Source organism: Callorhinchus milii, unplaced genomic scaffold (assembly GCF_018977255.1).
Source record: "Callorhinchus milii isolate IMCB2004 unplaced genomic scaffold, IMCB_Cmil_1.0 Scaffold7, whole genome shotgun sequence".
Lineage (NCBI taxonomy): Eukaryota > Metazoa > Chordata > Chondrichthyes > Chimaeriformes > Callorhinchidae > Callorhinchus > Callorhinchus milii.
This window is the reverse complement of record NW_024704748.1, coordinates 2,694,182-2,710,118: the sequence shown is the minus strand read 5'-3', so window position 1 is coordinate 2,710,118 and position 15,937 is coordinate 2,694,182. Positions and strand designations below refer to the sequence as shown.

The window sequence follows — 15,937 nt, the reverse complement described above, 5'->3', positions numbered from 1 at the left end:
TGTCCAGCGCCTTGGGGCATCCTCCTGATGTGAAAGGCGCTGTACGAATGTAATTTGTTGTTGTAGTCCCCTTGCATGAATTACAGCGTTACAATAGCAGAAGCGTGGCCTGATTCACTCTGCTTTACACACTGTGTGATGAGACTCAGTAATAATCATGAAAATGTCCTTTATTTCCGATTGTTTCAGCAACTATCGAATATGAGGAACTCATCAAGGAAAATGAGCAGGTGAAGAATGAGGTAAGTGTTCGTCAGTGATTTAAATGAGATAATTGAGTCCTGTAGCTCTGTGGTTAGAGCACTCGCTTTGCAAGCGAGAGACCTGAGTTCAATTCCAGGCAGGTCAGGGCGAAACCTTGGGCAAGTTTCCTTACTCCACACAGAGCCTAATAATAATCCCTCCAAAACCAAAAACAATAATAAATTGGTCATTTTCAATCTACGACTGTTTGTGGGACATTGCGGTGCGCAATTGGCTGCCGCGTTCGCCCACAAATATACAGTCAATTCACTTTACAGTGTGTTCTGTGAAGCGCTTTGGGACGTCCTCCCGACGTGAAAAGCGCTATATCAAATGCAAGGATTATTATTATTATAATTGTATTGTACACAGAGGATTTGAATATTGCATTTTTTTAAATCTCGCATACAGTTTTCTATGGATAAAACGTGTGTAAGATTTTTAAAGTTGGTTGATGTGACGTAACCTGAAAAAATAATCGTCTCTTAAAAAATGGGCAAAAATATTATTTATTATTACCATAAACTACCCGCTGCATTTAAAATTCTGACTCCTAACTTTATCTCTTGTTTCATAAGCTCGGGGTGAAAATCCACACGGTCTTAGTCTAGGTGCCCATTCTCGCCCTAAACTTTAAGATTGTGTAGAATTGTGAACAAATCTTAAATCCCTTATTTTTTTGAAGACAGGTTAGCAAGGAGAGGTGGTTGAGGTTAGGATGCTGGACCCATTTGAAAAAAACAGCTTGATGCTTCAATGGTGCTTGTGTTTTGCCCACAAAAATATACAATCCATTTCTACAGTATATTCTGCGGAAGCAGTTTGGGACGTCTCAAAGATGTGATAAGGCACTATGTCAAATGCAAGGATTATTATTATTATTATTATAAAGGGAGGATGGCTATTCTGGAAGGAGGAGATCAAATGGGATAAAGTGCCTCCTCTTGTGAAGAACAAATAGTTTTACAGGGTATGTTGAGCCGAATATTTATTGTTATCGTACCCGAAAGCATACCTTAGTGTAGGCTATACTGTAACCATTTAGTTTGCACAAAGCTACACATTGATGTGCATACATTGGCTACCACATTCACCCTTAAGTACATAGTCACTACACTTCACAGTTAAAACCTTGAGGCACCCCTACGATGAGATCAGGCACTATATCAAATTCAAGCTTTATTAGCAGTAGTATTACTACCAATAATTGATGGTAAGCAATTAAGCTGTATTTTCATGGTAAAATACTTGTTATTTAATATACGTATTAAAAATGCACTTAATTTCATAAATAATGTGAATGATAATAATAATCCTTGCATGTGATATAGCACCTTATATAGTGTTGTCAAGTCTTTGAAAAGGGAATTATTTTCTATTCGGGCAAGCCATTTCCTATGGCAAACATAGCTACTCAGTTAACAAGGCTTCTCTTGCTTAAATTGCACCAAAATCGAGATAGACGTTGAAATTGTGTTGTGGATTTTCATTTTGCCGGCGTTTAAATAGAATGTTTCATCAGCGTCATCGAGCGGCAAACATTGCAGTTCATCATCTTCGTGATTGTTTGCAATTATCCTTCGCTGCTGTTGCCATGAAAAAAGAATCGACAACACGTTTGTCAAATATATCAATCTTTTCGGAAAGCTATCTGCAAACAGATTACCTCTCAGCTGTATTGCTACCAAGGTTTTTTTTCTCTTCACACTTTGTCTTTTCTGTATAAACATCCTTGAAAAAAAAATCACTGTTACCATTTTTTGTTATCTTCTGGAGTTCTTACCCAAATACTTTGAATTTGAGGGACAACCTTTGTGAAAATTACGCTCACACTGAAATGCTTCGCCCTTTTGAATTTGCTTTCTCTGATCCCGAAGTGAAATCTTAATATTGCACTTTTCTTTCCATCTTTTTAAATAATTTTAAATGAAGGGATGGTAATTTGGCTGCAAGCTTTCAAACAGAAGGCAGCCGTGAGGATTGTCTTAGCATCGCTAAACACTGAGATTGTTAAAATAAATCACTTTGTTCTGAATAGTTCATATGAAGAGATCAAGGTTTTGTAAGAATACGCTTTGCTAAATTTCTTTTTGTTGGAGATCTCAGAGGCTTGTTCAATTTCTCTTTCAGTACCGTTGTGGACCGCAAAGCTTCTCCTTTAGATTGTTCTATATAAAACAATTCGGTTTTGATATACGCGATTTGTTCTCTGCCCTACACATAATCATTAAAGAAGGAAACATTCATTTAGTTTGCACACTGTTGGATTATTTTATTTGATCTAGTTGATTTACAGTTTGCAATACAAACGATTCCCATTAATGCTCTTCTGCCTCATTAAAGGTGTATTTAACATGTAAAAGAATAATAATAATAATAATCCTTGCATTTGATATAGCGCTTTTCACGTCAGGAAGACGTCCGAAAGTGCTTCACAGAACACACTGTAAAGTGAATTGACTGTATATTTGTGGGCGAACGCGCACAGCAATGTCCCACAAACAGTCGTGGATTGAAAATGACCAATTTATTATTGTTTTCGGTTTTGGAGGGATTATTATTAGGCTCTGTGTGGAGTAAGGAAACTTGCCCAAGGTTTCGCCCTCTGCCTGGAATTGAACTCAGGTCTCTCGCTTGCAAAGCGAGTGCTCTAACCACTGAGCTACAGGACTCCACAAAATGAAATAAGAAATGAATAACTTGAATTTATGCAGTGCCTTACATTGTGATATCTCAACTGTAGTTCGTGATTCTTTGTAGGTAAATGCGGCAGCTATTTCTTTGCTCAACACCATCTTGCAGACGTCATGAGGCTTATTTTCCGGAGGATTCTTCATAATTCTCTTTGCAAACGGTTTCATGGGATCTTAAACATTCACCTGAAGAACAGACAGATGGGATCTTACTTGAACATACAATTTAGCTTTTCACTGATACTTTTAGAAACTCCAGAGGACTCCATTCTTTAGATAATTATTTGTGGAGGAAAAGTTTGCAGGACTTTGGGGAGAGAGTGATGGAGTGGGATTGATTTGAATAGCTTGTTTAAAAGAGTCAGCACAGATATGATGGGCCAAAAGGCCTCCTTTTGGGCAGTATAATTCTAGTATTCTGTGATTCTATGATTTACACCGTCATCAATCATCGTAATATTAAATCATAAATCTGGTCAAAAATACTGCTGAAGTGAATTTTCAACATAAGTGAAATTTACTGTGGTTTGAAAATTAATTTTTTCGTTGATCTAGTATCTTCATTGGGGAAATTTTAACAATTTCATACCACGGTCAACTGATGACCTTCTCCCAGTCTAGTGAAGGAGACAGTCCGTGTCCATCCTTTGGATGAGATGTTAAACCGAGGCTCGGTCTGCTTGTTCAAGTGGACGTTAAAGATCCTGTGGCACTATTCGAAAAGGGAAGGGAGTTTTTCTCTCCCAGTGTCCTGGCCAAGAAATCCCCCAAATAAATTTGGTCTTTCACTCCAGGGCAGTTGTGGGACACTGCTGTATGCAAATTAGCTTCCCCATTCTCCCGCAAAATACACAGTCAATCCACTTTACAGTATACCCTGAGATGTTTGAGATGTTTTGAGATGTCTCGATGATGTCAAATGCAAGGATTATTATATATTATTATAGTCAATATTATCTTCACGTAACACTGTTCACTTTTGTATTGGTGGGAGAGCCTTCAGCCACTCTGCCCCCAACCTTTGGAATTCCATCTCCCAACCACTCCGCCTCGTCCCCTCCTTAGCCTCCTTCAAGTCCCGCCTCAAGAGCCTCTTCTTCGACCATGCCATCGGCCACCCCCCTTCCCCTCCCCTCCCTTCTCCCCCCCTGACCCCAGCTCGGGTCTGAAATGTTGTACACTGTCCAGCGCCTTGGGACGTCCTCCCGACGTGAAAGGCGCTATACAAATGTAATCTTGTTGTTGTTAATGTTCGTAATTCTGATGGGCGTTGTCTTTTCTTTTTTTGAACAGAACGCAAGATTGCTTCAAGACAAACATGAAGCTTTACAGAAAGTCAAAGAGTTTCACAGAGGTCAGTTGATATCACAAGATCACAAGGTTGGTTTAGATGAAGAAGGTCCTTTGGCTCATTTGACCTCATTCTTCTAGAATACTCATTCAACTCATGTCAGCATGAGGTTGTTATTTAAACGACTCCAGTGCTTGAGCTCTGCATGCAAAAGTTACTTATTCTCATCCCTTTGAGTGCTGATTTTTTGTTTAGCTTTTTTTTGTCAAGCCTCGGCTCTTGCCTACCTGCGCCTAATACGTTCGGGAATTAGTTAAGCACTAATTATTAATTAATTAATTAATTAATCTCCAGGAAGAGAGTGCATATTGCTTTCCAATTAATATCTCTGGAATTTCCACGTGTAGGTGGGATGCATATAACTCTGTTTGGTTTGGATACTCTTAAGCATGGTGATGGGTTTCCGCATGAGTCAGACACCCGGCTGACAAAAAAAAAACCCTGATTTGTTTTGTGTAGAACAGTGGTGTAGAATACCCTGGAAAGACGTGAGAAAATGGAGCTGTTTCACCAAAGCCAAGATAGTTACATTTTGACCTGATCGAGGTCTTCGAGATTATGAAGGGTTGCAACAGGGTGAACAACAATAAGATTATTTCCATTGGTCAGAGTCAGTGGCGAGAGGGGACAACTACTATAAGATAACTTAACGGAATTAAAAGGGGAGGTTAGAAAAATGGATGTCGAGGCAAGGTCAGCCAGTTCAATTTAGAAACTAGTTTACTGAATAATAATAGTATGAAAGGGTTTGAGGAGTGAGTATGAGAGTGGGATTACATTAGGAGGCTCGTGTGATGAGAAATGCTAGCGCAGACAGACCTAATGAGCCAAGTGGTCTGTTTCTGTACTGTCACGTTTTAGGATTCTGTAGAGGGATTCATTTTGCTGCATATTCCTCTATTTGCAAGATGCAGATTCAGTCACCACTAACAAGCAGGACTATTGTTGTATGACTCCTCTCGCTATATACTCCGAAGTCATTACTGTATTTACCTTCCCGTTGCTATGGTACACTGCTGGTGGAAAATAGCAAATGACTAGAGATAGGAAAGAGAAACATTGTGCTGTTGCTTGCAAACTGACAAATTATTTTGTTTCCAGTTTATCGAAGCTGCAAAATAACTTCACTTTGGCTGAACCACCACCAGAAATGTTTTTCCATTGAGGGGGGGGGGGGTCTGTAAAGTGGAAGTTGCTCTCCTATTTGTGATGACCAGACTTGGTTTAACAAGACTCTCGTTGACTAATGGCTTAATGGTATCGGCAGAGTCACCTTCTCTTTAGCTCTGGAACTCCCTGCTTGAACCCCTCCCTCTGCCTCGCCCCCACTTTTTCTGACTTCAGATCACACCTCGAGACTTTCCTCTTCTACTGCACCTACTACAGCCATCTGTCCTTTCTCCCAGAGTTTCGTCAAACTATGCCATAGTTCAGCACTCCGACACGCTAGGCGCTACACAAATGAAAATCGTTGTTGTTCCTGGTTTCGCACCAGAAAGTGAGAGAGGACAGAGTCCTGCAAATTTGGCTATCCATTAAAGATAACTTGTTCCCTAGTTGAAAAAAACACAAAGCATCTGGAAATCTACAACAAAATTACACTTTAATCCTTGCATTTTGATATAGCGCTTTTCACGTCGGGAGGACGTCCCAAAGCGCTTCACAGAACACACTGTAAAGTGAATTGACTGTATATTTGTGGGCGAACGCGGCAGCCAATTGCGCACAGCAATGTCCCACAAACAGTCGTAGATTGAAAATGACCAATTTATTATTGGTTTTGGTTTTGGAGGGATTGTTATTAGGCTCTGTGTGGAGTAAGGAAACTTGCCCAAGGTTTCGCCCTCTGCCTGGAATTGAACTCAGGTCTCTCGCTTGCAAAGCGAGTGCTCTAACCACTGAGCTACAGGACTCCACATGATGCTTTAAGCATCATGTTGTGAGGTGTCAGCCTGGCTCAGCTTGTAGCACTCTCACCTCTGAGTCACAAGGCTGTGGATTCAAGCCCCATATTAGGTTTGTGCCCTCACAGATGACAATCACTGTCTCCCTTGGATAATAAGACCTTAAAGCGAGGTTCCATCTCAGTTGATAACTTGATGGTAAATCTCCCATCATGATTTCTATTCCTGTTTCGATTTTGATTGCCTCTGTTACAAGTAAGTTTTTGAACTGTACTGATTTGGAAATGTGAATAACACGCATCACAAAAACATCTTAAGACTTGAATATAACAAAGCCGTACAATTTACATTCATGTCATCCCTTTCACTTTGGCAGGACGTCTCAAAGTGCTTGTTCGAAGAAGCTCTTGAGCTATTGAAGGTGATGCCTTTGAAAGGAATAAAATCACTTGGTCCCAATGTTCTTTGGGAGTTTGGGAAGAGGAGGCAGTCTGCTCCTTGCTGGGGTGTTCCCATAAGGAAGCTTGAGCTGCATATAGACCTGTATGGTCGCATTCAAACCCACAAAGCACTTGCCATATGCAATGCTCCTGCAGGAACTTGAATTGGCCATTGGCGAGGATGTTACTGAGCCGCATGTCTTTCCAATATTTTATAAATTGAAGCAGTGCAATTAAGCCAGAAGAATACAACCGTGCAAACCTCAGTGGGGCGACGTGGCTTGCTGAAGGGCGTTTTTGTTCAGTCTTCTGCAGAGGGTTATGCGGGGTTAAAGTTGATGTGAGTGGAAATCGGTATTAAAAAGCGACCTTGGTCTGTCATTAACTTGAAATGAAGAACTGCTATTTGGTCAAACTCCAACTCTTATACCTGAGTTGCAGCTATTTTATTAGTTCTAAATTGTCTTGGCTTCTGTTGCGTTTTGATTTGTATTTAGGCATGAACACATATTGTGTGAAATTTCTGTTTACCAAGGGCAGTTTGTATGCGAAGCAGCTGCATTCTATACCCAATTACATGATTTCATAGATCTCTGAAAATTGGTTCTATTCACTGTCAGCAATAGAAAGCCTCAACACAATCATTTCTTTTCAATTGACAGTGGCAAGGTTGATGACAACATGAGCATTGTGTTATAATGATAAGACCACCAAGGCATTTGTACTTTTCATCAAGGCGCTTCACAGAGTAGATACAATTTAATTCACTACACTGTCAGCAATGCTCACATTTGTCTGATACCATTATGCTGCCCGTCTCCACAGTTATAATCACTGTCCTGAGAGAAATGCTGTTAAATGATCTGCAGCAGTCAGAGAAACTCTCAATTAAGCCTGCCACTTTCAATGTGTCAGATTGTCTTATGCACTTGTACAATTTCAGTTCCAATCCTGTTTATTTACAATGCCTACCAGTAATTATACTTAACATGTCATTAACTGAGAAGGGGGCCCTGCCAAGGAGATTGCCAGGAGCTGTGAAGGTTTCAGGGGGGGAGTTACTGGCGCTCAGCATCATCAGAGGCTTTTAGTCTCTGATGGGATGCTGTGGTTGTGATTATAATGCAAGTATCAAGCTCATCATTAGATGCCACTCAAATGTGCCACTTGTAATAACAGTGTTGATTCATGTTTTCTCTGTGACAGCATCTGCTAATTAGTTAAGTGGTTTCAGTTGGCCTGTGTTTGCTACAGTTTATGATTACCTCTGTAAATGTCAAGGTTATGGATGTTTTCCGGTCACTCTTTGCGGCAAAGTTGGAAAAATATACTTGGAATGAGGTGATTTCAAAATACGCTGAGCCAATTGTTAAACTTGGGGCGGTGGTGGAGAGGGTGGTTTGGAAGTGAATTGATTGCGGATTCTTTTTATTCCAGTTTCACAATTGGTGGTCGAGGAAGTTAGCGCTATGCAAAATCACCTGGAGATTGAGAAGAGTTGCCGCGAAAATGCAGAGGTGTTGGCCACAAAGGTACAGTGCCTTCTGTCGTCTAATGCTCTCTATCAAACAGAATCACTTTGAAGGAGAACGTATTCCAACCGCTGGGCACTGATATGTGTGCATGTAGTTATCGCTCCCCTAAAGCCCATAAAATGTTGAAAATTGTCACTCAACTCCCTGAAGCCCTAAATCAGCTTGGAGAAACTTTGCGTTACTTTCAAGGAGCTCAAATGCATTTCTAATATTGATTTGTAATATTGATTTGATGTTCTCTTCACACACAAGTCTGTTTTTTTTTATTCCAGCATTTGGATTGAATTAAATAGCATATAATGCAGTTGCAATTGAACAAGAGGCGACCTTTGTAGAGTAAGGATTGTATTCACTGTATAATTCAAATCAAAGCCGAGACTATTTCATCTGCCAAATTTTTGCCCTTTGTTACAAAATCGTATTGAAAGGAACAATCAGTGATATGTCATCCTGGACTGGAGCCAGCACAGGGAGTTGTACAGCCACTCCCAGCCAGACATTCTCTTCGAAATGCCATTAATACAGGGAGTACATGACTGGACGACCACTGTATCTGTACATCTGACCCTGAACTAGTTCAAAACTAGAACCAAATGCTTGACTTTGCACTTGCCCCCAAATAATTTCAATTTACAATTGTTCCTGCGTGCCAGTTGACACCCCTAGCTGTGAGAATTGGAAAGGGTTACATCAGTTGAGCTTCTGGAGTAAAGGGAGTTTTATGCTTCTGATGTCCCTGCACATGTCTTGCATTGACTCCAACACAACGACCCTCCCTCTGGTGTTGCTGTCACCGTTATCATTGTCGTTAACCAGTGTCTGCTAATCGACCCTGCATGAAGGGTGCTGGTTAGTGGCAAGTTATTGTTGTTGTCATTGACCACCCCAGCCAGTTACCACCAAATAACTGGACGTGCATATGAGATATGAAATTCAACGCCTCCAACAAATGCTTCGCTTCTCTGTACGCTAGGCTATGAACTCTTAAAGTCCCAACGTGGGGCTTGAACCCACAACCTTCTGCCCCAGAAACAAGAGTGGTACCGAATGACCCAAGCTGAAGGGTCATTTAATTATTGCATAGAATCTACAGCACCATGACAGGCATTTGGACCAACTAGACCTTGCTGGTGTTTATACTCTGCATGAGTTTCCTCCCACCACTCGATTCCCTTCTCCCTTGTGAATGAATCGAGTTTCCTTTTAAATGCATTGAGGCTTTCTGCTTCAATCACAGCCTCTGGGAGTGGAGCAGCACATTGTCACCAAGCCCGCTCCTTCCACAGACCATGATAATCATGCACTCTCCCTCATCACCCAGTCTCTGAAAAGGTTTTGAAACGATATTCCTTGAGCCACCACCAATGTAATCCATCCGAAAGTCCATTCTTGCATCTCTACTATTCAGCCTTGCCTGGTTTCCTCCTCAAACAATCATGTGATTTTTTTTAACAGCATTGGAAAGACTATCCTATGCCTTATCTATGTGCTTTGCCATGATGCCATCGTCTGCAAGAATTGGGATCAGTTTTCACATGTGTGTCAATGATTCCCAGCTCTGCCTCTCTGATTCCCTCCTCAATTTCCAGGACTGTTGCCAATCTGCTTGACTGACTGTCAGATATCAAATCCAGGAAGTGTCTTAACTTCCTTTTGGCAAGAAATCCAAATGTTTTTGTTCAATTCCCTGCAAACGCTTTTCCATCTCCAGTATAACAATGTTTATTCGAATCCCATTGAGTTGCTTGTACATTGTCATGATGAAGAGTGGACTGTGCTATATTGCGATGTCTCTTGATACTTGTACCACATGAATTTACAGCAAAAANTATAATTTAGTGGAGGTTTCCAGTCTATTCCTGAGGGCACAAATTCCTGTCTGCTTTGAACTCTGGTGACATTGACTGTGTTGACATGTAGTAGCATTTCTCCCCTTTAAATAACACAGCCTCAATATTGCTACAGGTACATAAAAACAAAGCCTTCCATCGTCTGATCTTTAGTGTTGGATTTCACCATGAGACTGAATGCAACACTAATTACCAAGCACAATAGGGGTATTGCTGTACATGCATCGAATTCAATGATACTCTGTACACCTCTAATGCTTGATTTTGCATTGTAAGATATTGTATTTCATTTCTCCCCACACTGGCATCCTTGATCTTGACCTACAAAAGTCCCCAAAAATCATAGTTTCTAAAAAACAAGACAGACACGGTTGCTTTATTAGAGATTTTGTTCTCAAATGCTGTGCGATTCTAAAGCTGGACAATAAAAAATAACTTTGGCACAATTCCCTAAGACTTAGGAATTTCACAATATAAATGCAGTGCTCAGAATTTTGATCATATATATATGAATTTATTTATATGAATATAATATACATGAACAGACTTGACTTTTACTGAAAATTGAAAGTAAATTGCCTCTTGAAAACATTGATTTTCCTGGTGCTGGCATGAAACAAGAAATATGGAACTCTGACTTATTAACACTGACCTCTGGTCCCAGTCACTGATGAATGAAAAAGAATATAATTTTACATAGTCTTTTTCATCAGATGTGCATTATTTTCAGAGTGTTTTTTTCTCTCTCTGGCATGTTTAGTTGATTGCATATGAATACCCTCTGGCTTCTTCATCAGTAAATGGATTAGAGCAAATGCAAAGCTGAATTTTATCACTAATGTATGCCATTTCTGAGCAATTTCTTCGGCTGTTGCAGAAATCAGGCCATTGGTGACGCTGGTTTGAGGTGTTAGCTGTGTCCTTTCCCAAGGAGTTAACTTAGGTCTTTGATTAGTAATAATATATTAAAGCCTATTAACATGTCTACACAATATAATTATTTTGAATTAATTCAAACTGTGATCACGGAAATTCAAGGGTAGAGGATAGACAATTGCGCTTAATTAGATTTTTTTAGAATTTTATCGCATAAAAAACTAAAATGTCAATGTAGAAAATCACTGTAAATCAGAATAAATTTGCTAATAAGAGAAGTGACTTTCCCTACTCTCCTTCCCCTGGCGATTCAGATTGTACAGATTTTATCATTTGTGTTCAAATATTTAGGCAGCCTTCCCCCTTTCCTGCAGTATCACAATTTATCTCATTTATGAACGGCAAGCGTGTGATTTTTTTTAAGTGAAAGCTTTGTTCTGTTTTCAGTTGAAAAATACTGTGTTAAAGAGGAAATTTCAAATTGTAGCTTTAAACAAAGTGTGAGATTTCCTACTCTACTTTCATTGTGATGATGTTTTGGCTCGTTCATCAATCAACAATAATAAATGAAATAAACAAATAATAATTTGGTCACTCAATCCACGACTGTTGTGGGACACTGCTGTGCGCAATTCGCCCACGAATATACAGCCAATTCACTTTACAGTGTATTCTGTAAAGGGCTTTGAGACGTCTCGAAGATGTGATAAGGCGCTATATCAAATGCAAGAATTATTATTATTACCAAACATTGCTGCGAGTTTGCACGGTAGATCGCGAACCTAGTTTTGAGCGCTTTTCTATCATTTTCTACCCAGAAATCAACTGATTCCCACATCCGACAGTGGATGATATGTGGCGAGCTCTGATGGGAATGTTATTGTGCCGAGCACTTTAATAAGTGCATTAGTTCATTGCTCAGATTTTCCCAAGTGCGCTGAAGCTTGAAGTTCAGCACCAATTGCATTGAGTCATGGAGTCCTGTAGCTCAGTTGTTAGAGAGTTCGCCTCGCAAGCGAGAGGACCTGGGTTCGATTCCCGGCAGGGCGAAATGTTGGGCAAGTTTCCTTACTCCACACACCTCTGTTCAGTTGGCAGTAGGTAGGAACCTGGCTGTTAGTCGATTTGCGGATCGGTTTTCTGTGGTTAATAATCCCTTAAAAAATGGGATTATTACCCACAATTGTTTGTGAGACACTGCCCTGAGCAATTGGCTGCCGCATTTCGCCTATAAAATATACAGTCAATTCACTTTACAGCATATTCTGTGAACCGCTTTAAGCCATCTCGAAGAAGTGTTAAGGCGCTATATCAAATGCAAGGATTATTATTATTATAGTGTTATTATTATTGAGTCTTAATGTAGCCATACAACAAGGAATCGTTTCTTGCAAAGGAAAACCAAAAGCATTTACAGATCACCTCCAAAAAATACACAGTCACTACACTTTATGGTGGAAAGCACTCTGACATCCCCCCGAAGTGAAAAACCCTGAATCTAATAATAAAAATCCTTACATTTGATGTAGCATCAGGAGGACATCTCAAAGCCTATAGATTATGCTGTGAAGTGTGATAACGATAATAATAATCCTTGCATTTGATATAGCACCTTATCACGTCGTTGAAAGCATCTCAAAACTTTTCACAGAATACATTGCAAAGTAGATTAACTGTGTACTTCTCACAGTAGCCAATTGCGCACAGCAGCGTCCCCACAAACAGCCGTGGATTGATTGACCGTGGACTGTTTTAAAAAAAAGTAAGCATTTTTGAACTGACATTCTGTGAGTGTAGCAACTGTGTATTTTTTAGGTGACTGTTCTGATTGTCAGTGTGTCTAGTGAAAATGTGCTCACTCTGTTGGAATTCTCTCTCTCTCTCTATATATATATATATTCAGTTGAACAAAGACAACAAGAATCTGAAAAGGATCAGCGCGATGTACATGGCGCAGCTGGGAAAAGAGGTTGTGCCTTTGGACCTGACTTCGGATGAGGACTCTGATGTGAACACGTCATCGGACAAGGAGTCAAGATGTGTATCTGAGGAATGCCAAAAGCAGATCAGCGGTGAGGCTTTGAGAAGTCAATAGAGTTTAATACAATTATAAACCTGAATCAAGGAACACAAGACGATGTGCTTTGCAATGCGCTTTGGGACATTCGCCTGACGTGAAAGGAGTTTATACAAATTATACAAATGTAATTTGGCGTTATTGTAATGCTCCTAATATAAGTCCTGTGGACTCGCGGTTACCGGAGTGTGGTGCACTCCGACCAATGAGTTGGACTGAGTTTCCTGCGTGTAGACACATGTGGGAAGCTGGCTAGAGCACACGGGAAGCTAGAAGTGACATCAATGTTGACCAATAAACCTGTTAGTCACACCCTCTCTTGCCTCCTTCAAGTCCCGTCAAAATACCTTCTTCTTCGACCGTGCCTTTGGCCGCCCTCCTACCCCACCCCACACTGCCCTCCACCCATCCTGACCCCAACTCCCAGCTTGGGTCCAAAACCCCTGTTTGTCCAACGCACTGGGACCTCTTTCCGTTGTGAAGGGCGCTATATAATGTGTAATTTGCTGCTGTTGTTGTTCTCATAGTCCCATTATGATACTCCGCCACTGTAAAGCACTCTGAGACGCTACCCTGCGTGGAAGGCGCTAAATGAGTGCAAGTTGTGGATGTTCTTGTTGATGCTGGGTCCAACTTTATGGACCCAAGACACAGCTGAGGTTTCCCCGTATACTTCCTTGCAGATGAAAAGCCTAGTTTTTACCCACAGACTTGGTACAACTTTGTATATTTCTGAAACACAGAACTTCGGGACAAGCTGGTGTCCATCCTGGAGGAAAAGAAGGAACTTTCTTTTCAACTAGAAAATTTGAAAAGCCATTGGGAAGACATGAACGAAAAAGTAAGTAACTGAGGTCAAAAAAGTATCCCATCAAACGGCCTTTCGGTCTATCTGGTCTCTTTCTTCCAGAATAATCAACATGCCATCATCCCATCACAGCTGCTTTTTAAACGAGTTCCAGTGTCCTGCCCTCAGCCTCCGCTCCTGGTAGTTGTTAATTACTCTCCGGATAAAAAAAAAGCTTCCTGTTGTTTGTCCTGAAATTGCTCATTGCAACTATAAACGCGTGTCCTCTTGCTTTAACCCTACCTCTGTGATTTCCTAACCCCCTACCAGCCCGCCCGTTCCCCCCGCTCAGCCAGCTCTGGCCTGCTCCACGTCCCCCGACCCACCCGCCCCACCATTGACAGGAGAGCCTTCAGCCACTCTGCCCCCAACCTCTGGAATTCCATCCCCCAGTCACTCCGCCTCGCCCCCTCCTTAGCCTCCTTCAAGTCCCGCCTCAAGACTCTCCTCTTCGACCATGCCATCGGCCACCTCCCTTCCCCTCCCCTCCCTTCCCACCGCCCCACCAACCCCAGCTCGGGTCTGAAATGCTGTACTCTGTCCAGCGCCTTGGGAAGTCCTCCCGACGTGAAAGGCGCTATACACATATAATCTTGTTGTTGTTGGTGTGAAAGAAACAGCTTAACAATAGAAAGAGGGGGACACTGAGCAAGAAGTGTGAGAGATTTAGCTAACGATTGAAAGCACAGTGGAACAGGTGGGGACGGGATTTTTTGGAAGCGGAGAGGAATAGTGAAGTCGTGTGATTATTTTGTTTGTGAGAGAAACAAATGTTTCAGACGAGAGTGTAGAGTGAGAGATGAACGACAAACCAGACCAAGAAGGTGGGAGAGTGCAAGGCTGCAGGAGATTAGTCAGGTCTGGTGGAGTAAAGCCAAGGAAGGTCGTATCGATGTGATATTTTGTGTAATGCAAATTTGATCTCTTTCTTGTTGTTCTCTAGCTACAAGAGGAAAAAGAGAGAAATACTGCTTTGACTACTAAAGCTGTGGAACAAAATGAAGTTCTGTCCAAATACAATAAAGGTTTTACTTTCCATCTACCTTTCACAAACCTACCCTGCTCAAAAGAACAGTGGCGTCACTGTAATAGTCCCTCTGCTTCGCCCCCTCCCTTGCCTCCTTCAAGACCCCTGTCTCAAGAACCTCCTCTGCGACCGTGCCTTTGGTCACCCTCCTTACCTCTAACCTCCACGCACCTCCACTCCTCCTGATCCCAACCAGCTCGGGCGCGCATCCCTGACTGTCCAGTGCCTTAGGACGTCCTCTTGATGTGAAAGGCGCTGTAAAATGTTATTGTTGTTGTTGTCAGAAGGTTTGAGGCTCAAGGCCCCAGCACCTTGAACTCACACAGTCTAGGCTGACACACTAATACAGAGCTGGGGGAGCGGGGGGGTACTGTTAGAGGTTCCGTGCTTTGGATGGGATATTAAGCTAAGACCCCCTTTGCTAGTTCAGATGGACGTTAAAGATCCCTTGATCCTATTAAAAAAGAGAAAGGAGTTTCTCCCGATGTCATGGCCAACAATCCTTCAGATATAAATTGGCCATTCACTTCATGGCTGTTTGTGGGAACATTGCTGTGTGCAAAATACACAGTCACTACACTTTATAGTTAAACCTGTGAATTGCTTTGAAATGTTCTCCTGACGTGAAAAGCACTATATCAAATGCAAGGATTATTATTATTATTATATTAAGACCATCAGTGAAATATCCGAATAAACCTTTTAACTAAAGTTACAGCACTTGAGCTATTCGCCCAACGTGAATTTGTTGTTGCTTGTAAACACGTTTTACCTGTAGTGTTTTTTTTTTAAAATGTTCCTTTAAAAGAGAAAAGAAACGAAAGACCAGGGCTGAGATCATTATGGAAGTGTATGTCAGTTCATCGTACCTCTGTATGATATCAGAGCGATCTGCATTGGAAAGTGGAAGTGAAAACATTTCTTTTTAGCATAAAATTCTTCGAACACTGTAGGAGAAGTAGCCGATTGTGCCCAAAGCCAGTGAAATTGGAACATTTGAAAACAGATAGAAAGTGCAGAACTGCTCTAATATCAAAGAGAAGTGGCATTTTTTAACAGAGCCCAACTGCAATCAAATTAGCTATGTCAGGACT

At 41.2% G+C, this 15,937-nt stretch overlaps 1 protein-coding gene across 2 annotated transcripts in view; it reads left to right on the top strand.

Annotated features, from left to right (window-relative positions):
* shtn1 (shootin 1) overlaps nucleotides 1-15,937 on the top strand; it is a 46,379-nt gene that overhangs the window by 2,318 nt on the left and 28,124 nt on the right. For both annotated transcript variants that reach the window (XM_007903597.2, XM_007903596.2), the window contains exons 2-7: nucleotides 190-242; nucleotides 4,230-4,290; nucleotides 8,069-8,163; nucleotides 12,796-12,964; nucleotides 13,713-13,810; nucleotides 14,760-14,841. In XM_007903597.2, the coding sequence (XP_007901788.1) occupies nucleotides 190-242; nucleotides 4,230-4,290; nucleotides 8,069-8,163; nucleotides 12,796-12,964; nucleotides 13,713-13,810; nucleotides 14,760-14,841 (558 nt within the window). The remainder of the gene's footprint in view (nucleotides 1-189; nucleotides 243-4,229; nucleotides 4,291-8,068; nucleotides 8,164-12,795; nucleotides 12,965-13,712; nucleotides 13,811-14,759; nucleotides 14,842-15,937) is intronic.